The following is a 27,544-nucleotide window of genomic DNA, read 5'->3' on the forward strand; positions in this document are numbered from 1 at the left end:
GCTTCAATTTAATCTATAAATGAATCACTTTACATTTGATTTTTATTAACTTAACAGTTTAAAGTTTTCCTTTTCAGAATCCATACCAAAGAAAATAAAATACTACCAAATAAACACCTGAAACTTATCCAAATAAATTATTGTATTTTTTTTTTTTTTTTTTTATGAAGTTAGAGCCAAAAAAGACTAATAAAAAACAACATCTCAACCAGACTAATCCAAAAAAAAAAAAAAGGATTTGGGGGGGCGTTGCTATCTTAAAAAGCATCTTAAGGGCCCCATTAATCTGTTAATAATTAAGATAGAGTACTTGCAGAAAGCAATCAGCTGTTGAAAACGGTAGATTAAACCAAACATGCTACCAATGAGAGAGATATCAACCAAAAAACAATGGAAATGATTGTGACACTTAACCCAGAAGATAAATCAACAGCGAGACATTAACATTTTTCACACTTTTTCTTTCAATCAACCAAAATCATGATTAATAATGATGAAGTCATCAATCATTTCCAACATGAAAAAAATTCAATTAAAGCTATTGTTTAGGAAAACAAAATTAACTAATTAAACAAAGAATTTATTTCTTTAAAGCCTTATTCTCCAGGACTAAAATCTCAAATGGCTGATGGAAAAAATCAAGACAGAGGAATATCAGACAGTAATAATGGAAAACTGCTCTTCATTTTATAAGAAATTATACATATAAATAATAAAATAATGTTTATGTGGCTCTTGCATTGCAAAAATGCTTAAATACACACTCATTTGAATATTTTATTGCATTCAGCATTAAAAAAACGCTGTTCAATTTCCTTTCCGCTAGAGGGCAACATAGAGTCCTGACAGTAGAAGCGGCCCCCTCGGCTGTAGCGTCACCGCCGCCGAGGAAGAGCCACAGGCTCCGGTTGTCATGTGCAGTCCGTCTGGCGGTCAGCTGACGCTTCCTTCTCGCCTGTGATGTTTACTTTCTTTTGTGTAGCGCTTTAAACAGCGGTTGTTTCGACTTTTTCTGAATGAATGCAGCGCTATGCTCGACCCAGGAGAGCCATGGTCCTCGTGAACTCGGTGCTGAAGCTGCTGCAGAGGCAGACCTACACCTGTCTGTCCCACCGATACGGTCTCTACCTTTGCTTCGGGGGTCTGGTACTCATGATCGTTTCCGCCTTTCAGTTTGGAGAGGTGAGCCTCTTCTGGTTTCTGTCATCGGGCTTATAAAGATCCTTTTTTTTCTTATTTTTTTTATCCATATCTTTAAGCATTGAACTAATACCTCCCTGTTGCTAAATAAAAACGCTTTCAACCCAAACTCCATTGAAAAATAACGCAAATTAAGATAAATTTCCTCTTCAAGAAGCAAACACGAGGTAACCATAGCAATTGAAGACGTCCTTTCAGTGTTTAGAGTATGCTGAGAAATTCGTCTTTCCTTCCAGAAGTATACACCTCTGAATTAATTTGCATTTATCCAGTTAAAACAACAAACTTCCATTATTTCACTTTTATTTAATGTGAAGAAACAACACAAAATAATCTCCAAATTGCATATTTTACTTGCCTTAGTATCTGCAGAGATAATCATATATTTGCCCCCAGATTTCACATATTATTTGATTTCTGCAGACCATTTTTTCTGAGGAAAATGTTGAAAACTTGCACATATCTTAGTGTTTTATCCCCTTTAACTTATGTTACTGTTGAACTTGATTAAAAGTGATGCAGTGTTTGGGTATTCTTGGTTTTATTCATCATATTTGGGATGTTTGGAAACATCTTTTCTCCTTATAGGTGGTGGTGGAGTGGAGCCGGGACCAGTATCATGTGCTTTTTGACTCCTATAGAGACAATGTGGGGGGGAAATCCTTCCAGAGCAGGTGAGCTTCTTCTGGTAACAACACAGTTGATGATTTTCATTTGCTTCCTTTGTACCTTAATTGTTGCTCTGTCTGGTTGTTCTTATCTTATCCAGCTTTAGTTTGTCTTCACTGACCTGATAACATCTTAATGCATAAATTGCTGTTGTTCTCTTTTCAGATCTCAACTGTTCTCTTCTTGCATGCATACATTCCATTTTCAGATACATATGTGCAGTACTTTATATTTGTATCAGAGGTCACGGATCAGCGGACTGTGGTCCGGATCCAATCTGATTTAAAACGGTTATAAATTTCTGCATGTTGTTGGCCGCTTCTCCTGTTAACCTGTTAACATCTACCTCATTTTGGGTAATCCTTGCCTATTTTGCATACCCAAATGGAAAAGCGAATAACTTAGGAAGTGTTAGCCCAAATTACATGTGTAATACATTATTTGAAAGCTAACACCCTCTAGTTTCGTAATATATAAATTAAAATTGGGTGACTAGAACACGACCAACCTGCATCAGGTCAAACATGACTCAAAGTTTTTTTTTTTTTTTTTATTCTCTGAAATTATCGTTTTTTTTTTAACAGCAGTTATAAAGACATTCTTGAGAAAAAGCAGGTTTTATTGTATTATATTTGTTCTACATCAAGTCAACCACAAATGCAGAAAATTTCCGACCTCTAGCTATAACAGTTCCAGAGCTGCGGGGATTGGAACTTTTGGTGTCAGCTTGGAGCTGCGCGCAATAGCTCCACCTGCTGGTAAAAAATTTTACCAGTGGAATTTTATACATTCTGAGTTGATACCCCCACTTAAAACCCACCGGGTCAAGGGCCCGGTGGGTTTTAAGAGGTTAATATGGTAAAGCCCTTCGGAGTGTCCAGGACCAGGCTACACGTCACACATATTATCCAATGGGCTGCTTTCAGTCTGGGTTGCTGCTGCTGCTCCTTTTAGACACAGCAGGCAAACCTGTGGCAAGCCAGGCGATGGGAAAGAAGGAGAAGACGATAAGAAAAAGAGAGCTGAGAAAGTGTGGACTGCTGGAAGAACTGGTGACAAAAAATTGAAATGGCGTGCTCAAAGATGACCCTGCACATTTAGAGGATGTTTGGCTCAACCTGCTGCTGTGAAGCAGGATTCTCCACCATAAACAGAATCAAAAATAAATCTGGATCCAGGCTCAAAATGAGCACCTTGATATGTGCTTTAGAACGGCTTTGTCTCCATTCAAACCCAGGTTTAAATCCTTGCAAGGCAGCATAAAGCCCACTGCTCTCATTAAGCCAGAAGAAAGAAAATACAAACAAATGGTCAGCTCAGATGTTTTATAAAATATGTGAATCAGCAGATTGTATATATACCAAACTGATAGATTGTTGTTCTCTACTTCAGGAAAAACTCAAGATTTTAAAATCGAAACATTCTCTCTTTTACATATATATATATATATATATATATATATATATATATATATATATATATATATATATATATATATATCATTTTTTTAATTTAATGTATATCATAGATGCATAAAAAACTGCTTTTTATTTCAGTGTTAAATTCAAATTAAATTATAAAATATTATAATTAAAAAAGTCTCCGGACCTTTACTGGTTGATGCTTTTCTTTATTCGGACCCTGCTGATTTTTAATTGGTTCTCTCTGCTCTATCTATTGAGTGACCGAGGATATTTTTACTCGAATAGCAAAATATTTTTATTTTAATCAGGCAAAGCGCTGCATATTCTATGGCAAATTTTAACAGAATATTGTTTTGAAAAACTTCATAAAGAAACTTTTCAAATTCAGCCATTATTTTCATCCATTATTTTTCCGTAAGTTGAGGTTCGGAGCTCTGAAAATGACATTCAAATGTTTTTCAGAAGTTTATTTTTGGTTTGGAACAAATGCGACAAGTTTCTGAAGATTCCTTCATGAGCTGTGATTCCTCCAATCACAATTCAATAAATCCTCTGATTTTCTACTAAACTCTCTCTCATTCATATACTGTTATTTCCAAACACCTTCATTTATGTTTTGACCTTTTATTTTTAGAATGGGGAAAATATGTATGGGGGAGATTTGTTTATTTATAAGCAGACAATAAACTCTTAATGTGCAAATAAGCAGGTAAAAGAACTGATATACTGTAAGTATATGAAAAATAAACTTTATGAATGTAAGCAAAACAGTATGTAAATGTAAGGCATTAATATATTTATGGCAGAGAAAAATATATTTGTATATGTAAGTAAAACATAGATGCATTCTTATATGTGAGACATAAAATATATGTTTCATTATTACTAATAGGTGATCTGTCAGTCATTTGGCTCAGAAAATGATGAAAACAGGTCGTCTTTGTAATGTAGTAGTGGCATCCAGAGCGATCAGTTATTATTATTATTTTTTTTTGATTGATTTAAAGGTTGTATTAGTTTAAGGAAAGCTTGGTTTAAAATGTCAGAGGCCATGTGATAAAAATCCTTGTTATAATTTGTATCGTAGTCAGAAAACATTCTGGTTTTTCTGGCTTTAAAAGGACATTTTACTCCATAGAGTTTTTAAATGAACCGGTTTCTCTTTTGGTAAATTCTTTCACTAATGTTTACCTTTGCTTTGCCTTAAGTTAAATCCTGAAAGACAGGATAAGGCAATCCTTGAACAAACAATAATCTAGATTGACGACATGACAGAAATTTGCAGAGTTGGGCTGCTGTCTTCTCTGATAGGATCTGGTGTTTTCTTTTTTTATCTGTCAGGCTCTGTCTGCCGATGCCTATTGACGTTGTGTACACATGGGTGAACGGCACAGATGTGGCTTTGCTGAAGGAACTGAAGGCGGTCAAAGAGCAGCTGGAGGAGGAACAAAAAGCTCTGAGGTAGCTGCGGCTCCAACCGCTGCAGACAAACTTGTTTGCTCAAACTTTTTTTCCTTTTTCTCATTTTAATCAACTGAAACACATTTAAAATGATTAGCATTTTGATAAAGATCAATTTAGGATGAAGATATTTCCTTAACTATCTCTAGCTTCTGTCTTTAAGCAAAAACAAAACCTTTTTAGAGACTCCCATGCAGTAAAAGTGAAGTGAACTTTTTTTTTGTATTACTAAACAGGGAACATTTGGGGAAAAACACAACTGACACCACAGAAGTGCCAAAAGACAGGTAGGTACTGCTTTATACTGTAGGCCAAACCTTAAAAATATGTTTTTTACTTTGAATTTTTTCACGTTTTATTATCCTGCAACTGCAAGAGTAAGATTTAATCTAGAAGACGTACCGTATTTTCACGACTATAAGGCGCACTTAAACGTCTTTTTTTTCCCTCAAAATGTGCGGTGCGCCCTATGTGTGTTGTAACTGCGACTTTTGAGACCACCTCATTGAGGAGATGATGAAAGAGTGGCTGAATGTAAGGAGACCAGGTGGTTTTTTTCCACCCCTCACCATCGCTGTTAATATGTAACTCCATGCGTGCCCATCTCTCAGCTGATGTGAAAAACATGGGGAAACAAATTAACGCTGTGCTCGCTGTTCAACCGCTCAACATCGGTGTGAACCGGACCCAGCAGCTGCAGCAGAAGCAGCGAGTTTACATGCAAAGTCAATGGTTGACGCGCGTATAGGCACAGCAAAAGGTCCTGCAGCGCGTTTTGGTGCAGCACGTCGGGAGCGTTTAAGCATCTGACGCACCGCCAACGTGCTGCTGCTGCTCAGATGGAAAAATTGAAGTTTTGCTGCTGGACGCGCCGCATCAACCAATCAGAGAAGCTGATCTGGGAGCTGGCAGCGAGACAGACACAGCGCTCTGATGACATATGATATTAACGCAAATGAAAAGGGCTGGGTGGATGCGTGGCTGAGGCAGGTGTATGTGAGGAGACTAGGTGGTTTTTTCCACGCATCACCATCGCTGCGTGCCCATCTCACAGCCGATGTGAAAAAAAGATGAATCAAATGAACGCTGTGCTCGCCGTTATCCCGGGGGTCTGACAAAGGAACTTCTACCGCTCGACATCGGTGTGGAGCGGCCGTTCACAGTAAGGCTGCGAGCGGCGTGGGAGCGGTGGATGACAGACGGAGACCACAGTTTCATGATAAATGGAAGGCAGCGCCGGGCAAGTTACGCCACAGTTTGCGGATGGATTGTAGATACTTGGACTAACGTGTCTGCTGGCTCTGTTGTTCAAGCTTTCGCAAAAGCCGGCATTATTTCTGAGGAGCCGCGCTGCACGGAAAGTGACTGACAGCGAAGAAGGGGAAACTGGCATGTCTGATTTAGCGCAGCTGTTTTATTCAGAAACAGAGGAGGATGACTTTGATGGGTTTGATTAATACTTTGTAATAAATACATGAATAAAGCACAATCATACTCAGTTTTGCTCCCGCTCTATTTTTCTACCTGAAAACTTAATTCAACAGCTGCCTGTGGGCGCGTCTCCTCCTCTTCAGCGCGGTGGCTGGCAGGTGTTTTTTCATCTAAATAATCTAAATCTTGCAGCTATATTTGCTGTGATCAGTGGGAATAAAGTAGTTTTAATATGTTTTTAAGTGAGAAAGGCCACCTGAAAACTTAATAATTGCAGTCAGTTCATCCAGATTATCTATTTCTGTCAGAGGCGCTCAGACCCCCACATACCAGCGGTGCGCCGACAGGAGAAATCCTTTCGTTCACCGCGGTGGCTGGCAGGTGTTTTTCATCTAAATAATTTTAGCTGCAGGCACCAGGATACCGGTAATAAAAGCGAACATATTCTGTCGGCAGGTTTTAGGATTTTAAGTTAATTTAGGAGTGACCACAGCGCTGTGTCATCTGCGATGTGTCTGTCTCACGGCCAGCTGCCAGGTTTGATTAATACTTTGTAATAAATACATGAATAAAGCACAGTCATACTCAGTTTTGCCCCCGCTGTATTTTTAAATACGCAGTAGAGGTATTTAAAGGTAGTAGAGGACATGTACCGGTATATAAAAAACGCGCCCTATAGCCCGGTGCGCCTTATGGTCGTGAAAATACGGTATGTAGAAAATGGGTGTCTAAGGAGGTGTTTTCTCATTTTAATTTGAAAACTGTTTTGTTTAAAACCACACTTTAGCCTCACCACAATATCACTTAGAGTCCATAGGAGAAATTTTCAAAATAATGGTTCAAATTAATTCCGAATCTAATTGTAAGGGTGGTTTGTGTCTCTAGAAAAGTTAAACAGTTTGGGGTCACATTGAAATGTCCTTATTTTTGAAGGAAAATCACTGTACTTTTTAATGCAGATAACTTTAAACTAGTCTTCTCTTTAAAGAAATACACTCTATACATTGCTAATGTGGTAAACGACTATTCTAGCTCCAAATGTCTGGTTTTTGGTGCAATATCTACATAGGTGTATAGAGGCCCATTTCCAGCAACTATCACTCCAGTGTTCTAATGCTCAGAAGGCTAATTGATGATTAGAAAACCCTTCTACAATCATGTTCACACATCTGAAAACAGTTTAGCTCGTTACAGAAGCTACAAAACTGACCTTCCTTTGAGTAGATTGAGTTTCTGGAGCATCACATTTGTGGGATTAATTAAACACTCAAAATGGCCAGAAAAAGAGAACTTTTATCTGAAACTCGACAGTCTATTCTTGTTCTTAGAAATGAAGGCTATTCCATGTGAGAAATTGAAGATTTCCTACAACGGTGTGTACTACTCCCTTCAGAGGACACCACAAACAGGCTTTAACCAGAATAGAAAAAGAAGTGGGAGGCCGCGTTGCACAACTGAGCAAGAAGATAAGTAGATTAGTCTCTAGTTTAAGGAACAGATGCCTCACTGGTCCCCAACTGGCATCTTCATTAAAAAGTACCCACAGTAGCCTGTTTGTGGTGTCCTCTGAAGGGAGTAGTACACACCGTTGTAGGAAATTCTTAGCAATTTCTCACATGGAATAGCCTTCATTTCTAAGAACAAGAATAGACTGTCGAGTTTCAGATAAAAGTTCTCTTTTTCTGGCCATTTTGAGCGTTTAATTAATCCCACAAATGTGATGCTCCAGAAACTCAATCTGCTCAAAGGAAGGTCAGTTTTGTAGCTTTTGTAACGAGCTAAACTGTTTTCAGATGTGTGAACATGATTTTAGAAGGGTTTTCTAATCATCAATTAGCCTTCTGAGCCAATGAGTAAACACATTGTACCATTAGAACACTGGAGGATAGTTGCTGGAAATGGGCCTCTTTACACCTATGTAGATATTGCACCAAAAACCAGACATTTGCAGCTAGAATAGTCATTAGGGTATAGGGTGTATTTCTTTAAAGTTTAAGACTAGCTCCTTTCATATATATATATGTATATATATATATATATATATATATATATATATATATATATATATATATATATATATATATATATATGTGTATATATATGTGTGTGAGAGGAGCATTAAATTAGAGTTACTCATTCACGTATAAACCCTGAAGTGTCCTGGATAAAAGATTTATTGAAAGCAGTTGCTGCAGTTTGTCACCTTTATCCAAGTGGGCCCATATTTTGGGGACTGGTTGTCAGACATGCAGGTTTTCCTAAACGCTCTGCAAGTGGTTGCCTGTTGAAGGTAAAGCTGCATTGTTGCTACAACAGGAAGCCGGGTTCGGTTAGACCACAAGGAAATACGACTCAGGGGTCTGAACTGATAAGATCACAGAACGATAACGTCAGAATGGTAATTCCTCCTAACTCAATTTTATATTTGTCACACATTTAAAAAAAGAAAAGATAAGTGATTCTTATAAACCTAGATAAAATAAATAATCTGCATACTGATTTGTAGCAAAGGTTAAACTCGGATGTTTCCCGCCTCTTCACACATTTTAACGCTTTGTCCTCGTCTACTTTTTTCTGAGTTTAACCACAGACACCAGAGCTGTTTGATGCAACCTTTCACATCGGCTAAATGTGTGAACTTAACTCTCTTCACACCTCTAATGGCACAACAAAGGAAGTGTGGCCACCTCTCTGTGCAACGGTGTGTCTCATTAGGGTGTTATTTGTTCCTTTTTCATCTTTTCACAGCGATAGGCCTGAATGTTTGCTCTCCCATTGCATCGTAGCGCCCATGCTGGCGCTGGATCCCGCTCTGCCGGCCAACCTCACTGTCAGAGAGCTGCCCGAGGTCTCAGCCTCGCTCTCCGCTGCCAAAGAGCTGCTGATCGTGAGCAAACCTTTCCACCAGCCTGTCAGCGTCTCCATTGTCGTCTTTCATTCGCAGGCTGAAGGTAAAAACTGCAGCTTTTAAGTTCAGCAGAAAATGATGCTCCAACACTATGAGCATGGCTGTTAACTAATTCATGATGAAACTCCTTTGACTTTTATGTGCATATTTGCAGTAACCCTCTGTAGTAATCTTTCTTCTTCTTTTCTTTTTTTAGCGGATAAGGCCTTTGCAGATCTCTCGAGGGAAACCCATCCATTTTCTGTGTCCAGATGCTATCTGGTGAATGCCATTTCCCCTTTAGATATTTTTATTTAAACTTTTCTCATACAGTCATGTGATACACTAAATACACCCTAGTAGCAGACTGCCGCTAAAAATGTACTTGAGGAAGAGAAAGAAGGATATTTTAGATACAGCTGCCCATTCCTTTTAAAGAATTACTCCAACCTGAGTTAACGTGTTAAATGTTCAAATTCACGACTATTTGGACTAAATGTGCATCTGGATTAGGGCCGCAACTAACGATTATTTTAAAAATCAATGAATCGGACGATTATTTTTCCCGATTAATCGATGAATCGGACAAAAAAATGTTTTTATATTAACCTCTTTATTCCAAAATAAACATTTTAGACAGAACAAACAAGCACACAAGTACAGGTTGCTCATTAACTGTACTGGTGCAATATGAAAAAATAAATGTTTGTGTTAAAACTACGCAAACATACATGAGAAATGTAGCTGTACATCCACAAAATATAGGGTACTTTGTTTCATAAAGCGCAAAAAAGATAGGCATTTTTGTTTTTTAAAGCCCCTAAGGGGTTCAAACAATAGGTCCCCCCATTTCAACAAATTAGTTTTTTTAGACTAGAAGAGTTCTGCCTTTTAAGACAGGAAAGTATAGCAGTTAAAGTTGCTACTTGAGAAAATACTGAACCATAGAGATAAAAATAGCCCTGTGATTCAAATTATAAATTGTATTTGGAATAAAAATGAGAGAACTAGGGGTGCTAAAAAACACATCCTCCAAAGACAGATATTTACATGGGAATGTGGCAAATAATTAATTGACATATTACTGATCTTGCTGGATTTTATTCTGCTTTACTTCCATAAATTGCAGGATCTTCTTTACTTTATCTTTGCCAGAAGATTTAAACTTTAAAAGCCTTGCCCTCATAATTTGCAAGTTAATTTATTTATAAAGAAAATATAAACGCTGCTTAAGCTAATTCAAATGAAATTAAAAGTAAAACAAGTAGCCAACCTGATCACTGTCTGTAACCTACTAACACGGTAAGGAAAGCATCAGATGAGCTACCTGAGAAACTAATGTTACGTTTTCCCACTTTAAAACCAAACAAACATGGTCGCTCACCCTGCTGATCAGCTCTCTTCACTGCCATCGAAGGCTCCATCGTGTTTCCTTTTCAGGTGCTGCATCATAACAGCGGTGCTTCTGTGCCATGTTCATTTGTTTTTGCAAAAGTTGAATGTTATGACTTTTTTCGCTTTACAAAGCGGAGGCTGTCTGCGAATTGAGATGCCCTCTGCCATATTTTTTTTTTCTTCCCGCGTTTCAATCAAGTGGCAGTGATGACGGCGGCGGCGGATGACGCATTAATCGCGCGACACAACTAATCGATGATGAAATTCGTTGCCAACGCTTTTAAAAGTAGATTTTTGTCAATTTTATCGATTCGTTGTTGTAGCCCTAATCTGGATGGATGAGGGATGGAAAGATGTAAGACAGGATGGATGTTTACCTCCAGTCATCTTGTACTTTTACCAAACTATTCTACTACAGTCTGACAGGTACTAGACAGATGAACTAACAGGGATACAGCAGAATAAAAGAATCAGGTTTATGCAACAGCTTAGTTAAAGTCCAGAATGAAACATGATGTTAACTGAACTTCATTAGAGCTGTGCAGAAAAACAAGCTTTTTTTATATATTTTAATGAATGGATATCTGTTTCCTTTTTACTAGATATGATTAACAGCTGTATACATCCTTAAAGAGGAAACTAAAAGTGTCTTTTTAAACTTTTTTTATTCACTTCCACCTGTTTGTCTTTCTTTCAGACGACAGATAAAGAGGCTCCAGGTTTAATCCACATGCAGGCTCTGGCCTACCTGAGCGGCTTCCCGTCATCCATCAAAGATACGGAGCAGATGAGAGTGAAACTGCCTTCAGCCATAACCAGCAAGATCAAACAGGTAAGAAAGACCATCCATCCAGCATTCAATCCAACCATGGGACTCATATGTTATTGTATGGAGAGGAAACTTTAAACCATTAAATTAAAAATGTTTTCTTTTTCCTTGTCATAGGTTGAAAAAAAAAAAAAAACAGTAAATAATTGAAGATTACAGATTATTCCTGTCAACAAGCTGTAAAAGTTCTTATTTAGCCCAGCAGGGGGCAGAGTTGCTCTCCTAATCAATTTATTCCATGTTCCTTTGCCTCCAGCCAACTAAAATAATTATGAGATTTACAAAATAAACTCTTGCTTAATCTTCTAAACTTCCTTAAAATTGGTACATTGAAAAACACCTTTTATACTCTCAAAACACAGGAAAAACTTTTATTTTTATTTTTTACCTATACTAAAGCGTGTTTCTATGTCTAACGTTTTGTACACTATAGGCTACGACTGTTTATACCATTTAATCAGAGCCAGAGCTCACTTGATGAGGCTTAAAATGAGCTAAAAATATTATTTCTATTTTTAACAGTTACTTTGATGTGAGGATAAAAGCTCTTTGTTTGGCTCGCTGTCTTGCAGTCTGAGTATTTTAGGAGAGAGTGGCTCTAATGAGCGATCTGAAGTAATTAAGGAAAACAAAAGTAGAGTGTAGCTGAGTGATCCTTTGGCTGCGGACTTACATGATGTTCTAATGCAGCCGATGAATCGGATAGCAGCTTTTATAAAATGAAAATGACGACAGTCCATCCACTAATGTTACCTTCCTGCTCCTAAGTTAGAAAAAGAAATATAAACCCTTAGTTTGAAGTGACTCATTTTAGCAACATTAATTCTGTTTTTTTTTTTAAGGATTTCTTAAATTCATCTGTTCACATTTTATGTATTATTTTTATATCAGATATTTGCAGATCATAAAATGTAGCCCTAAAAAAAACCTTAAACAAAAACTCAAATATTAAACTTAATGCGGTTTTAATATGTTTGTTTTTTGCTCAAAAATTGTTAAAACATGCAAAAAATATTTCAACTTGTGGGATTTTATTTAAAAGAGATGAAAAAGCTGAATCTTAGGGTCTTTTTTTATATTCCTACTAATGATTAAACATGAAAAATTAGAGAAAGTAACAGTTGTTTATATAAAATATAATAATTTTTTCCTTTAACTATCACTAACATTTTGCATTAGTTATATTTTTCATGATCACCAAAACAAACGTGGCTTAATTTATACAGATTTAGCTTCTTAAAGTTCTATTCTTTAAATCTATACATCATCAATCTTTATTATTGTTTGTTTTATATTCATTGTATTTTGTGATATAAAAAAGTATTTTCAAACTGGTATGAGGTAATTTGCGTTTCATGTTAGTGAGAAAGTAAAGCGGCTTCTACAGTTAAACACGGTGATGGCAGCATAATGCTGCGGGAATGCTTTCTCTAAGCGATTCCGTAAAAATTCAAAAAATAACCACTGGACTTGGTTTTCAAGATTTGAAGACGTTTCGCCACCTCTCCAGGAAGCTTTCTCAATTCAAATGTCTGGATCCGCAGTGAGTTTGAGTCTTATATAGACAAGGCCTTGTATCGCTTGGAGACATGCAATGGTAACCGATGAATGGGTCGTTAGTTCCATCGTTAGCCTGTAATATCTGAACCTGTCTATGATTCTAGGGGTCGGTCGTTAAAGGGGGGATTGCCATTAAGGGGGGGATTGTCTCCTGTAATACCTGAAACCTGTCTATGATTGTTAAGGGTCGGTCGTTAAGGAGGTATTGTTCACCGGCTGGAGCGGGTAGGTCCCTCGTTCCTCTGTGATGGGGTGGGGGGTTTGGTGATATCTGGAAGGGATCATGTCTATGATTGAATTGTATGTTTTTGGAAGCTGGAATCTGAGTCCACCACCTCTGTTTAAAGTTGGTTTTTCTCTCTTAACATAGATGGCTTCCTTCACGCCCCTCTCAAACCACCTATTTTCTTTATCCAGAATATGGACATTCTGGTCCTCAAAAGAATGTCCTTTGTCCATAAGGTGTAGGTGTACTGCGGAGTCTTGTCCAGAGGCGGCCGCTCTTCTGTGTTGGGCCATGCGTCTGTGGAGAGGTTGTTTTGTTTCGCCAATATAAAGATCAGAGCATTCCTTGCTGCACTGAACAGCATATACCACTCCGCTCATATTCGGTCTGGGGGTTTTATCTTTAGGGTGCACTAGCCTCTGTTTAAGGGTTTGGTTTGGCTTGAAATGTACTGGGATCTTGTGTTTGGAGAAAATCCTCTTGAGCTTTTCAGACACTCCAGCAACATAAGGGATTGTGATGTTTTTGCGTTTAATTTTCCCATCGCTGTCTTCTGTTGCGTGTCTTTTGGATTTCCTTGCTGATTTGATAAAAGCCCAGTTTGGATATCCACAGTTTCGGAGAGCATCTTTGATGTGTTTCTGTTCTTTTTGCTTCCCATCTGTTTTAGTAGGGACATGTTCTGCCCGGTGTTGTAAGGTTCTGATGACTGAGAGTTTGTGTTCCAGTGGGTGGTGTGAGTCAAAAAGAAGATACTGGTCTGTGTGAGTAGGTTTCCTATACACTTCAATGTGTATAAGCGATAGAATTTACCCTGTTGTGATGAACAGCTCTGAACATACAGGCAGGGTTACAGGGTTTCTTCAATTATTAGAGCGGTCTAGTCAAAGTCCACACCTATTTCCCATTATCAGTTTCCCAAATCTTGGAATTGACACTGGCATTGACTCTCCACTTATATTAACAAAGTGTGGATGTTTCTCCTCTGTTTTCTCTGGCTATTAACTAAAATCCCTAAAACATCAGCTAAAATTTTAGGTCCTAACAAGTCAAAATGTAAATTTCTGGGGAAATATTTACATTTATATGTTCAGTATGTTACTGGAAGCTGCAATAAAAAAAAAAAAAAAAATGGTGATTTTAGTAATTAAACTTGAATCATACTGTGTAACTTTTGGCCAGTAGGGGCGCTAGACTTGTAACTTCCCGCATTTTGCTTCTACTAAACTTGCTAAATTATAACAAAGACCTGGTAAAAACTTACCAGGTAATAAACTCCTCTCCGTGATCTACTCTTGTTTTTCCTCGCTCATGATTCCTTTTATGTTTCTCTTTGTAGTCTCTTTAAAGTTTAAAGGTTTTCCATCCATCAGCCATGACCAGTAGTAGAGCAGGCGAAAAAATACTACTGCAGGAATCATTTAAAATAACTCGCATACGTAACTCTATAGATCATAAAGTCGGCGGTATCCCTTTAAATAATCAGATCAACATTAGAGCAGTTATTCCTGTTAAAGTACCGCATTCTTTTGATTAAATAAGAATCTCTATCATGAGCTGGACTTTGTTCCCCTCCCTACTGTGCACAAAGTTCATTTTCCTCCTGAGATTTTTTAATATAACATAAACTAGAATAAGCAAAGAAAAGCAGCAGCTTTCCCATAAGCATCCCGTCAAATTTACAAAGTTCTGATCTAAACGGTCCTCGACAACCTGGCACGAGTCGACTAATCTGTGCTATAAAGAGCACAGTTGCTTAAATAGGTTAGGTTTATTTATTTTTAATGTAATTCTAATTTCAATGGTCTGCGACACACAAACAGCTGGAGAGTCGGCGTATAAACAGCTGCCTGGATGCCTGAGGCGACCTGCAGGTTAGCAGCATTTAACCCACATATCATCATGTCCAAAGCAGTTGTCCCATCGTTCCATGAAGCGCCTCAGGTCATGTGATAATATCCGGCGATATTCAGGCTGTAACTGTATCTGGCGGTGGATGGGGGGGGGGGCTAACATTAGAACAACTGTTTGGTGTGGCACCACGCCAGTCTGCGTGCTGAAAGGTCACCAGTTTTCTGAACTGGTCTGAACTCTAAGAACACGTCCTTTCACTTCCTCGGTTCTCCCCCTTTTTTCTGTCTGGGTTTCCACTTTCCATGATTTATTGGGATCTTGAAGCGACTCGTGCGGAGTCCAGGAAAGACGATGGAAACTCTGTGTTGGTTTGCCATTTCCGTCTGGCATGGACCCCTGCTGCACAAGCCTCCACACAATGCACAGTTTGGATTTCAGGGTGGTTCCTGGTGTCGCTGGCTGCTTCTTTGAAAGAGGGATGATGCACATAGTGAGGAGGGAGCGGTTCAGCGGTGAGAGCTGCCCTGTATTTATAGAGGGTATTAGAATGAGTGATGCGGTGATGAAAGCTGGACTATAGGCCCCATCATCTGCCTGCTGAGGCCTAACCTGTGTTGGACTACGAGCCTTCTGAGCCTCCCTGAGAAGGGATGTTTCTGAAACATATTTACAGTTTTTAACAATCAAATGCATCTATATAGTATTTAAATCTCTCCCTTATTTCTATTTTTCTTTATCTGGTTATTTTATAACTTTGCTGAATGATAAAATATGAAATCTAAAAAAAAAAAGTGCAATAAACGTGATGCAGTTTAAGCCTCATATGATTTTATTCCAGATGCGGTCTGTGTGATTTTATAAACTTTTAGATTTAAAAACTTTTAGAATCCATTTAAGGATACATTTTCTCCTTAATGTTTCGTTTGTTAAATCTTTCCGTTTGGAGCATGGTTAAGAAAACATATTTATTAGGGATGCACGATATAATCGGCCCCCTATCGGTATCGGCCTTAAAACTGAATATCGGACATCGGCCACCCCACCGATATTTAACCCGATATTTGATCAGCTTCTGAGTTTCTAAAGTTTAAAAAAAAAAAAAATACTACTTCTTCTTCTTCCTCAAAAACTTCTTTTTTACAGACTTAGAAACTTCTAAAGACGAGGGAAAAAAATATTGATACATTAAAATATCACAATATCTTCATATGCGGATATATTGCCATTTAAAATCACCATATCAATCTCTTTTACTAAAGAAATATTGCAATATGTCATCGTTATGCTACGAAATTCCCCGCAAATTCACAAAATTTTGCCATATTTTTATATGTTGATATATTGACGCGGTATCGATCTATTTTACTAACAAAATCTCACAAGAATTTGCAAAATATCACGAGAGTTTGTAACAGAACGATGAAATTTCACGAGATTTTGAAAGTAAAATAGATCGATACCGCGTTTTTAAAAATCAATTTGATATCAGCATATGAAAATATATTTGAGTATATTATTTTTCAAGTGTCAGAAATGGATAACAAAACTGCTATTTTCAATGACTACTTATTTTTGTCCAGCTTTAACATCGGTATCGGTTATCGGCTACATGAGTTTTAAAATATCGGCATATCGGATATCGGCCAAAAACCCAATATCGTGCATCCCTAATATTTATTCATAATTTCTCTCTTAGTTTGTTTAATCTGTGATTCCTGTTGCTGGCTATATTATTATATTTATTTGATTTGTGGTTATATATTTTTAAAATGATCAAAGCTCTTAAGATTTTCTGGTGCATTTTAACTTTTTTTTTATTTTCCTGTATGTGTAATGTTTTAAATATAATGCCTCTAAATCAACTGTAAAATTTGACACATCCTCCTTCTTCCATCTAAAGTTGGATTAATCAAAAGTAAAGGTATTTATTGTTACTTTTTATCTTATGTAGATAATCTCATCAAAAGCGGTTTGTGTTAAATCTCTTTCAGTCGTTTATCATAAAGGGATGTGCAAAGTTTGTCAGATTAAAGTGTGTTTGCTTCCTCTGATGCAGAGATTTGATATCTTGACTTTTTTCCGTTATTGCTTCCGGATTAAATCGGAAACTTGCAACACAGCTTTTTTTAAAGTGTTGTGATCCCAGCTGCCTAAAACAGTCAGTCAGCACAGAATCAGTCAGTTTACTCACAGAACTATACTTATTTGTGTTGCTTTAAAGCAATATTTGAATAATAGGGTGTAAACTAATTAATAATTTTTTTTTAAAAGCATATATCCTGCAGCTCCCATAGAGGGGTTTATAGTTGTAGCTCATTATAGCTCCTCTCCTCTCTTTCCACATTTAGATTCAAATTTACTGTTTAATGATTATGATAAAACAAACAGGACAATAAGCAAAGTCTGCTTTAAACATAAACCAGTTACCCCTAGTAGAATAGACGTGTTTTTAGTTTAGTTGTTTTTAGATAAGTGTTAATAAACAAACTGTATAAGTTGCAGGAATGTCCTAAACATGGATTCTCCTTTGACGTTTGAAGTCAGAATTCTGAGATTAAAGGCAGACTTTAATCTCAGAATTCTGACATTTTTTCTCAGAATTCTGACTTTAATCTCAGAATTCAGACTTTTTTTATTGTCAGAATTCTGAGATTAAAGTCAGAATCCTGACTTTTTTCCCTTACTAAACTGAAGTAAAATTTAAAAATCAGTTAACTTTTTTTTTTTTTTCTCACTGGCCCTAATCCTCTTCTGTATTTTAGGATTGTATATTTGTTTTTTTGTTGTTGTTTTTTTTTAGAAGTGAATTAAATTTTTCAAACATTTGGAGTTTTCCGACTTATATGAATATGAATGATAATTTTATGAATTTTAGTGTACTATTATGCTAGTAGAATAAATTAAGCTTTTCAAAGCCTCTTTGCCTGCATAAATTAATAAAATCACAGAGAAAGGATTTCCTAATTGGTTTTGGATTGCATCTAAAACTTAGACAATGTGGGAAATATTGCTGTTTTATTATTATTTTAATAGACTGCAGTTAAATAAAGTATTAAATATTAATTCCTTCTTCTGCTGTTTGTGTATTTGCACACAGCTTTACCTAAAAACTCACATTCACCATTTCAAATACACAATATATGGGAGTTGAACCAACAAACTGCATGAATATTTAAAATGATTTATGGAAGCAAAGTTTTTTCCTCCTTTGTCCTTCTCCCCCATATTTTAACTATATATATAAAACTATAAATAGGCTGAAATTTGTCCTCTTTATGGGATTATTTTATGGACTAAGAAAGAAGCTGAGTGGGTTTTATCAGCTATCTGATCACAGAGTTGTGTTTTATAGCCATGACAGCTCTAACATGTAGCTGCGTGCATCAACTCAACACTTATTCATAGACGCGTGTCTGTCTTCACACACCTCAGCTTTGTGTTGGAGCATTAACGGTGCTATAAAGAGCGCCGACATGAAGATGACAATGTGACCTGAGGCTTGTTATGTCCCCTGCCTTTTTAAATCTAAACCAAAATCACCTTAACAGCAGCTGAGGAAAAAGAACAAGTCGAGGTAAACAGGAAGAATTTGAAAGAACAGGGAGAAAAAGCATTCAACTCATGAATTAACACACCCAGGATCATGATCTCTGGAGCAAATTTGCTCAAAATCTTTGCTGCCTTAAAAAAACCCAACTTTTATTAATTAGAATCACAGGAACTGAGTTGCTTTCTGCTTTTTTTCCTACTCTGGTTTAACAGCATTGACTCTTGTTTGCTCAAATGCAAATTAATAATTTAGAAAATGAAAAACATTCAGGCTCTGGAGTGCATGGGTTTAGCTCTTTAAATTCACAGTGCCGTCAATGACTTCATAGAAAGGCCCCTTCATGTCTTTGCTAGTAGGGGTCACCACCTCAAAGGCTTTTTCCAAACTCTCGTAAACACGTTTAGCTCACACATGCTTTGTCAGTCTAAAGATGGCAGCAAACAAAGGTCTGCACACACTGGAGCTGCTGCGATTTAACAGCTGTCAGGATGCAGCCAGGAGGCTCCGCCCACAGTGTTTGTTGGTCAAACCATCAGATTTCATCTGAGACTTTGAGGTCACTGCAAATGATAGGTAATAGTTCCTGCTGAAGAGCTCACAGGTATTCTGTTTTGATGAGGATGCAGGTCTGAGGATGGAGGCAGAAATGGAGGAAGGTTGAGTTTCATGTCGACCAATTTTCTGATCACTGGCAGAGTCTTACAGATTTTAATTTAATTAAGTCCTAATAGAGACAAAAGACAGGGTTCCAAGTCTAGGAACATTCAAAAAGTATAGTGTCATGGTTTTTCACTTATTTGAACCAGGAAAACATAAAAGATTTTGGAGCTTTTTGTGAATCGGCTTTAAAATGTATGATTCAAGTATCAGAAAAAAAAAAAAAAAAAAACAACAACAGCAAAAATCCTAACTGTATAAAGATATTTACTAATTAAAGGTTAGATTCTTTTTTTTTTCTTTATTAAAAATTTTAAACTAAAAAAGAAAAGAACATATAAAGTATTTTTTTTTTTAAATCTCCAGCAGTGGCCCTGTAAAAAAACACTGGTTCAGGAGTCAAAAATCGACAAACCTCGTGTTGTTTTATGATTTATAGAACATAGGGTTAAAAAAAAAAAAAAACTTGGAGTAAACAAACAAACAAACATAAAAATGTATTTAAATATTTGCATAACTTTGTAAGAAAACAAGTCAAGAAAAAGTTCAGTATTAAAGGATAGAACGGTACAAAGAAAAATGTGAAATGAAAGCTCAATTTTATTCATATCTGATGTTGAAAGATCTTTGTTAAAATTCCTTAATAGATTAATTAAAGGTACAGTAGGGTTTTTTTTTGTGAATTTTTGAAAAGACCCGCCCTCTCCCCTTTAAAAAAAAAAACAACCCACATGCACAGCCCTGTACCTGAGAGGGACCACCTATTTAACACATTCGAGAGCGTGCATGAGCCCATTCCTCCTGTTGCACGCTCTGTGTAAAAGTCGCTCATACAAGCTTACTTTGCAAAAGATGCTTTGCAAATTTTCCACTATGTCAGAATCACCACTGGTAAGTGAAAATGGAGACGTAGGACGGCCTTACGTTAGCATATCACCAGAATGATTGACAATTAGGAGGACCAATTATTTTGATGATCCACCCAGAAAAATAACATCCTCCACTATACCATTAACTGGTTGTAACGGAAACAGCCTTTTCTAACCAGTTGAATGGTAAATGGCAACTTTTTGTTATTCCGTTTTGGGAACTTTGACTATCAGAAGCTGCAGAAGCTTTGGAGGTTGGTTTGGAGGTTAAAGAGGGGTCCACTAATTTACATACATTCACTACAGAGATCGGATGTATTTGTGCCTAAAGGAAGAAGGATGTTCCTATTCAATCTATCCAACTTTGAAGATAAAGATTTTACTTAAAACTACAAGTCATTAAAGCTTCTGGTCTAATATCTCCATCTGATTTGCTCATTAATTGTTATCATCCTGGTCATATTTCTGTGCTGCAGTTTGAGCTGTATTCAGAGGCCAGCATAGCTCTGCTTCACCTGAAAACCCAGCAGGACTTCGCTGATCTGAGCCAGCAGGCTAAAAAGAACCTGACCCTGGATGGGAAGGAGCTGAGCATAAGCCCCGCCTACTTGTTCTATGATCTCACCGCCATCTCGCAGGTACGCCTCACCTTTCATTCAGCTGGAATACATCCTTAATGATGTTTGAGTGTTGAGATTTTCATCATCGTTGGAAATGTCTTCGCTCCTCAGTCTAAGCAGGACGAAGATGTTTCGGCGAGCCGATTCGAGGACAACGAGGAGCTCCGCTATTCGCTGCGCTCTGTGGAGAAACACGCCCCCTGGGTGCGACACATCTTCATCGTTACTAACGGTCAGATTCCTTCCTGGCTCAACATGGATAACCCCCGAGTGACGGTGGTGTCGCATCAGGCAAGCCTCCCCCTCTGAAGCTTAGTTCAGATGATAAATGAATGACCTAAATAACCCAACCCCTTCTCTGTCTTTCAGGATATTTTCTTGAACCGCTCCCACCTTCCCACTTTCAGCTCTCCTGCCATCGAAACGCACATCCATCGTATCCCGGGACTCTCTCAGAAGTTCATTTACCTCAACGATGACGTGATGTTTGGGAAAGACGTTTGGCCAGACGACTTCTACAGCCATTCCAAAGGGCAGAAGGTCTGTAGAGACAGAAAAACCGAAACCTGTGGTTTATTGTTTCAAAGCTTAACTTCACCCCTTCGCTTTCAGGTGTATCTGACCTGGCCAGTTCCTAACTGTGCCGAAGGCTGCCCAGGATCCTGGATCAAAGATGGATACTGTGACAAGGCCTGTAACAACTCTGCCTGTGACTGGGACGGAGGAGACTGCCTCGGTGGGGAAGCAGACTCTGTTGTCTTTGTGTAAATAAGCGATTTTAAAGTTTAACGGGGTTGATTCTCTACGACAGGCACAGCAGGAAACAACCGCTTCCCTGCAGGCGTGGGAGGGGTGGGCCCCGGAGGAGCCGGTGGAGCCGTGTGGCAGATAGGGGGCGGGCTTGGAGGAATTGGGGGGACGTCGTATTGCAATCAGGGCTGCGCCAACTCATGGCTAGCGGACAAATTCTGCGATCAGGCCTGCAACGTGATCTCCTGCGGCTTTGACGTGGGAGACTGTGGCCAAGGTACAGTCGTGATAACGATAACTTCTTGTACGTTTATGTAAAAAAAGATAAAGAAAAACTATGTCTGCCTTTTCAGAGCACTTCGGCGAGCTTCACCATGTGACCCTGCTCAGAAACCAGAGCCTCTACACCCTGCCTGTCGGCGAGACCAGGCCCTATTTCAGCTTCCACAAACTGGCCCGCAGAATCTCCGAGGCCCACGTCAGGGACAACCCCGTGGTCCTACACACGTCTGTCGCCAACAAGTGGAAAACCATTCACCTGCTGCTCTATCCTGGCCACAACGCTACCCAGGTCCAGTACAACATCACCTTCCAGAGGGAGGACGACACTCAGTTCACAATGTGCTTCAACGTCACTGTCGATACGCGTGAGCTTCCTCAGACTAATGCTTCCAGGGCTGGGAGCAAAGACACAGGAGAGGAGGCCAAAGTCACCCCGACGCCAGAGCCAGTATTCCCTTTCTCAGATATTCCTGAAGAAAAACGAGGGCCTAAGATCCAGAAGAACCAGCCTGCTGTCTCCGAGGATCTCATCCAGGTTCCTTTAGTTAATGTATCAGCCTTACCAGCTGTTGTGCGAAAGGAGCTGGAAAGATTGAAAGAAAAACTACTGATCGGTGACATCACAGTGAAGGGTTACAATCTCACCAAGGCTGAACTTCTAAAACCGTATCGTACTCAGACTGAGAAGCCTCGGGACATCAGGGATCTGCCACAAGTCCAGATGAGGCCTTATAAAGACCTGGAGGGTAACGGAGGACAAAATGAGATGCAGGAAAATCAAAACTCTCATCCGAAAAAGGGAAAGGAGTCTGTGGAAAATAAAGCTCCTCCGTCTGTCATCCCGCTCCGCATTGATGATAAAATAAAAAGCCTTCTAAGTCCTGAACGTCATCCTCTGAACCCTGTCATCGAACGGCCCAGAACATCCAAACTTCGCAGCAACGACTCCCAGAAAAAGAGCGAGGAGGTTCCAGCCGAGCTGCCTCCAGCCGTAGGGAGGAAGCTCCAGCACTTCACCTCCTCAGACCGAGGCTTTCTGCCGTGGGAGAGAAGGAAGTATTTCCAGGCTTTGATTGAGGTTAGCAAATCCAAAACTTTCCTTCTTATTGTTTTTTTGGATTTAACTCCGAAGAGAAATAATTTTAATAACATGTTTTGACTTTCCCAGGAGGAGGAGCGTCTGCAGAGAGAGCTGTCCTACAGGACCGACGGTGCAGCAACGGGGCGAAAGCTGCAGGACACCTTCGCCGACTCGTTGCGATACGTCAACAAGCTGCTTAACGGCCAGTTCGGCTTCACGTCGCGCAAAGTCCCCGCCCACATGCCGCACATGATCGACCGTCTGGTCATGCAGGAGCTTCACGACACGTGAGGCTTACTTCCGTTCATTCCGGGAATTTATCTTTTAACAGTTTTAGCTCTTTAATCGAGGCTGAACTGCTTCTTTCAGATTTCCGGAAGAGTTTGACAAAACCTCAGGCCACCGCGTTCGACACTCCGAGGACATGCAGTTCGCCTTCTCCTACTTTTACTTCCTGATGAGCGCGCAGCAGCAGCTCAACGTCTCAGAAGTGTTCGATGAGGTCGACACCGACCACTCGGGCATCTTATCAGACCGAGAGATCCGAACTCTGGCCACTAGGATCCACGAGCTTCCCCTCAACCTGCAGGTCGGTCTTAAGATCCGTTTTTATATTCTTTAAAATCCGCTTCAGTTTTCAGTTTTTTATATCTTTGATGTCAAATGTAGGACCTGACTGGTTTAGAGCAGATGCTGATAAACTGCTCTAAAACACTCCCGACTGAACTGACTCGTCTCCACCTGGTGAGCCCCACTCAGGAGACTTATTTTGATCGCTTCATGGTGAGTTATTGACAATTTAAAACATTTATCCTGATAAAAACACATAAAAGTGATTCATTAGGTCTATTTAACCTGATATCTGCAGCCTCCAGTCACCAAAAGCCTGGTTCTCCACTGCAAGCCAATCACAGAGAAGATCCATAAAGCCTTCAAAGATCAGAACAAATACAAGTGAGCTAATAATCTCTAAATTCATCTCATTCAGATATGTATTTGTTCTGAAATGGTGAAAGGATGTAACTTCCTTTGCAGGTTTGAGATCATGGGAGAGGAGGAGATTGCTTTCAAGATGGTGCGGACCAACGTGTCCCACGTGGTCGGCCAGCTGGACGACATCAGGAAGAATCCCAGGTGAGAAGTTTAGCTCCCCTTTCTTTAAAACCTCGAAATAAAATCAAATGCATCTGTTTTAAAATCTAATATCAAACAGAATCGAGCCATTTTTGTTGCAATCTCAGTATAAATTCAGCTGCTCTGCAACTTTTGCAAGACACTAGCATGTAGCTAACTTCCAGCACGCCTCTGCTGACTCGGTGAAGGTTCAATGTGCCTCCACACGCCAAAGAAAAATCCCCCACAGCATGATGCAGCCACCACTGTGTGGATGTTGTGTTTAGGGTTGTTTTTATTACTAGCTATAAGAACTTACAGCTAGCTTAATGCATTTTTATATACGGATAAAAACCTGTGAATATGGAGGCGTTCCAGGTGAGATGACTGATGTCCGGAGCTTCATTTTTAAGTTGAAAATTCAGTCAGTCCTATGCAGTTTCAATTATTTCTCAGATCTAGAAAACAATGCCAAAAAAAAAACAAAAATTTTATTTTCTAGGCAGTATTTTCGTTCTTTCATTTGCTAAATCCTGCCTTAGTTTTTACATTTTTTTATTCTTCCCCAGCATTATTTTTTTCTCTATCTGTGGTTTCTACACTGGGCTAAAGATGTCGAAACATCTCTTTTTTTTTTTTTTTTTTTTCCCCAACAGGAAGTTCATCTGTCTGAACGATAACATTGATCACAGCCACAAAGACGCTCCTACTGTGAAAGCCGTGCTGAGAGATTTCTACGAGTCCATGTTCCCACTGCCATCCCAGTTTGAGCTTCCCAGAGAGTACCGCAACAGATTCCTGCATATGGAGGAGCTCCAGGACTGGTAGGTTTTCATACTGTGAGCAGCTGTTTGCACAAAGCCTTGCAATATAATGTTGAAATTTGTGGCTAAGACTAGTTTATCAAACATAACTTAATCTTGCTTCCTTTTAAAACCACAATCAAAAATACATTTTTGCATCTAGTTACTCAAAACCTCAAATTTATACTTTTAGTTGTTGATGTTCTCCCTAGTGAGAAAGTTTAGCTCCTGAATCTCTGAACATTTCTCTTTTTTTATTATTCCTTTTTTGTTTTTAATGGGCCTTTTTAGATAAATGGAGCCCTACTGACTGCCATTCAAAAATGAATGTTTGACGTTATTTTTACGAATTTGACCTTAAAAACAAGATTCCCTAGTGTTAAAATCTCTGCAGAATTTCAGAATTGTTGTTTTCTAATACAGGAAAATAATTTTCATTTTTATTATATATGCAGATTTTTTTTATTTTAATGTAAACTTAAATGAGGGAGATACTGTAAAGTTATTTAATCATAGACTGATTTCTTTCTTTCCAAGCAAATCCATTAAATCGAGATGTTTGGTTAAAAGCCTTCCTTTATATGATAAATCTAATGGCTGTTTGTCTCAGTTCCAAATGATACAAAATAAATTAATAAAATCGGTTTTATTAATCACAAAATGGAAAAATAAGATTTTAAAATTGGAATATGAAAGTTGTAAATGGCGTTATAAGGTGTGCAAACTTTAATATGCAAACTGCAGAAATTTAAGGTGCAAAAAAGAACTGAAATGTGCAAATCTAAATCTAACTTTTGCAACAATAAAAACTCATGCTAATACGGAAGAGGATTAGGGCCACTGGAAAAAAAGAAAAGTTAAAGGTACACTATGCAACCAGTGTTGATTTTCCAGTGAGGCTCCCTCCAGAGGGCGAAAGTAAAAGTGCACTGTCGTAAATATGCTCAGCTGTTCTCCTGGTTTCTCCGTCAAGCCAGGCGCGGTTGTTTTGAGCTTAGCAGCGAATGACTAACGCTGCGTTCACACTGGATGTAGCTGGCGCGACAGAAGCAGCGAGTTTACATGCAAAGGTCCCGCGGCGCGTTTTGAGCTGCAGGCGCAGCATGTCTGAGCGGCTGCAGCAGCGCGTCGGGTGAGAGACAGGGAGAGAGACACAGCGCTGATGATCACTGCTCTTAAACAGTTTATTGACGCCTAAATTAACTTAAAATGCAGAAATCTGCCGGCAGAATATGCAGTTTGGATTATTTAGATGAAAAACACCTACCAGCTGCCGCGGTGAACCGCTGCTGATGAAGGGATCCATACTGTCGGCGCATCCCTGGTATGTGGGGGTCTGAGCGGCTCCGACAGAAAAAATATTGAAGGCAGGATAATAATCTGAATGAACTGACTGCACTGATTACGTTTTCAGGTGTATTTTCTCACTTAAACACATATTAAAACTACTTTATTCCCACTGATCACAGCAAATATAGCTGCAAGGCAGAGAAAGGATAGTGAAGCTCCGCCCAACGCGCCTCAGACACACTTTTGCAGCCAGAGCAGCAAAGCTGCTTCAGCCTCGCGTCAGAACTAACTGGTACAAGCAGCAAAAATGAAGCAGCAGATGCGATTTTGCTGCTTTTGCTGCGTGAACGTAGCATAACTGCACAAAGATTGCCACTGTGCTAGCAACGAGAATGCTTTTAACTGGGGGGTGTAGCAGTTCTCGCCGTAAAGCAAGACTGACTCTCACGAGACTTCTGAGCCTGTGGGTGCGGGTCGGTGCTCCTGCAGTTGCAAGTGCAGTATTTCCCCCACAGACCTACAGGGCGGCCGAGAATACCTTTGTTCAACCTGAAATGACTCATTTAGTCATCCATAATGTTATGGAACACATTAATTAACTGAAAAATGTTGCATAGTGTCCCTTTAACTGATTTTTTAATTTTTAATTTTATTTCAGTAAAGTATGGGGAAAAAAGTCAGAATTCTGACTTTAATCTCAGAATTCTGACTTTTCTCAGAATTTTGGATCTTAGTGTAGATGGGCTAACCTGACAACAGCCAGATGCATGTCTCGCTCCGCCCAGCTCCACTCACATACATCTGGGAACCCGCTCATTGAAAGTGATTTCCCCAACCGAATTTATGGTCTGTCCAATCAGGACGCAGGGCGGGTGTGTCCTGGAGTGGAGAAGCGATCGTGATATTCCAACAACAATGGCGGCTCGCATCGAGGAAGCAAGCGTTAGCATTGATGCTGCTATTTCTTCTGTGTTGTCTAATCTATCTGATATTGTTTCATTAAAAGAACATCAGAGAACGGCTTTGAAGGCTTTTGTTGGGGGAAACGATGTTTTCGCCCTTCTCCCGACCGGATTTGGCAAGAGCTTGATCTACCAAATGGCTGCTCCTCTCACAGCGTCACGGGTTAGCTTCGGTGTGAGTGGTTGAAATAGCACGTCAATAAAGATGACAGACAAGTGGCTTATGCAATCATATGCAAGGAGTTTTGATAAGGCCTAGCCTTCAGTAAAGGCAATTCCTATGGCGGGTTCTCAGATGTATGTGAGTGGAGCTAGGCGGAGCGAGACATGCATCTGGCTGTTGTCAGGTTATAGATGGGCACCATGAAGGAAGAGATGTGGGAGCTCTCAGCTTCACTGACAAAGATGTGAGTTGTTTGAGGTGGCCAGTGACACATTGGTGGAAAATTACGGAATTAGGCAACTTTTTATGTGCCTGAGGGGTCCCCTCATTAATGGAGGAGCAGAAGGTCATTAAAACAAGAGAGCTAGTCTCTAAAACAGACATATGGCTTGCTGCTAACATGTTTGTTAGCTGTCAGAGATTCTGAGATTAAAGTCCGGATTCTGATTCCTATATTAAACTGAAATA

At 39.1% G+C, this 27,544-nt stretch overlaps 1 protein-coding gene across 1 annotated transcript in view; it reads left to right on the forward strand.

Annotated features, from left to right (window-relative positions):
• The first annotated feature begins 884 nt into the window (after positions 1 to 884).
• Positions 885 to 27,544, forward strand: part of gnptab (N-acetylglucosamine-1-phosphate transferase subunits alpha and beta) — a 31,669-nt gene continuing 5,009 nt past the window's right edge. Inside the window, exons 1-19 of the mRNA XM_038275550.1 lie at positions 885 to 1,182; positions 1,789 to 1,874; positions 4,635 to 4,754; positions 4,991 to 5,041; positions 8,934 to 9,136; positions 9,290 to 9,354; positions 11,165 to 11,299; positions 20,489 to 20,650; positions 20,744 to 20,923; positions 21,002 to 21,172; positions 21,245 to 21,368; positions 21,444 to 21,659; positions 21,736 to 22,742; positions 22,833 to 23,032; positions 23,115 to 23,334; positions 23,415 to 23,528; positions 23,614 to 23,699; positions 23,781 to 23,879; positions 24,515 to 24,682. Of these exons, the coding sequence (XP_038131478.1) occupies positions 1,021 to 1,182; positions 1,789 to 1,874; positions 4,635 to 4,754; positions 4,991 to 5,041; positions 8,934 to 9,136; positions 9,290 to 9,354; positions 11,165 to 11,299; positions 20,489 to 20,650; positions 20,744 to 20,923; positions 21,002 to 21,172; positions 21,245 to 21,368; positions 21,444 to 21,659; positions 21,736 to 22,742; positions 22,833 to 23,032; positions 23,115 to 23,334; positions 23,415 to 23,528; positions 23,614 to 23,699; positions 23,781 to 23,879; positions 24,515 to 24,682 (3,569 nt within the window). The 5' untranslated portion in view covers positions 885 to 1,020. The remainder of the gene's footprint in view (positions 1,183 to 1,788; positions 1,875 to 4,634; positions 4,755 to 4,990; positions 5,042 to 8,933; positions 9,137 to 9,289; positions 9,355 to 11,164; positions 11,300 to 20,488; positions 20,651 to 20,743; positions 20,924 to 21,001; positions 21,173 to 21,244; positions 21,369 to 21,443; positions 21,660 to 21,735; positions 22,743 to 22,832; positions 23,033 to 23,114; positions 23,335 to 23,414; positions 23,529 to 23,613; positions 23,700 to 23,780; positions 23,880 to 24,514; positions 24,683 to 27,544) is intronic.

This window comes from Cyprinodon tularosa, unplaced genomic scaffold (genome assembly GCF_016077235.1).
Source record: "Cyprinodon tularosa strain WSP-4 unplaced genomic scaffold, ASM1607723v1 ctg965, whole genome shotgun sequence".
NCBI lineage: Eukaryota > Metazoa > Chordata > Actinopteri > Cyprinodontiformes > Cyprinodontidae > Cyprinodon > Cyprinodon tularosa.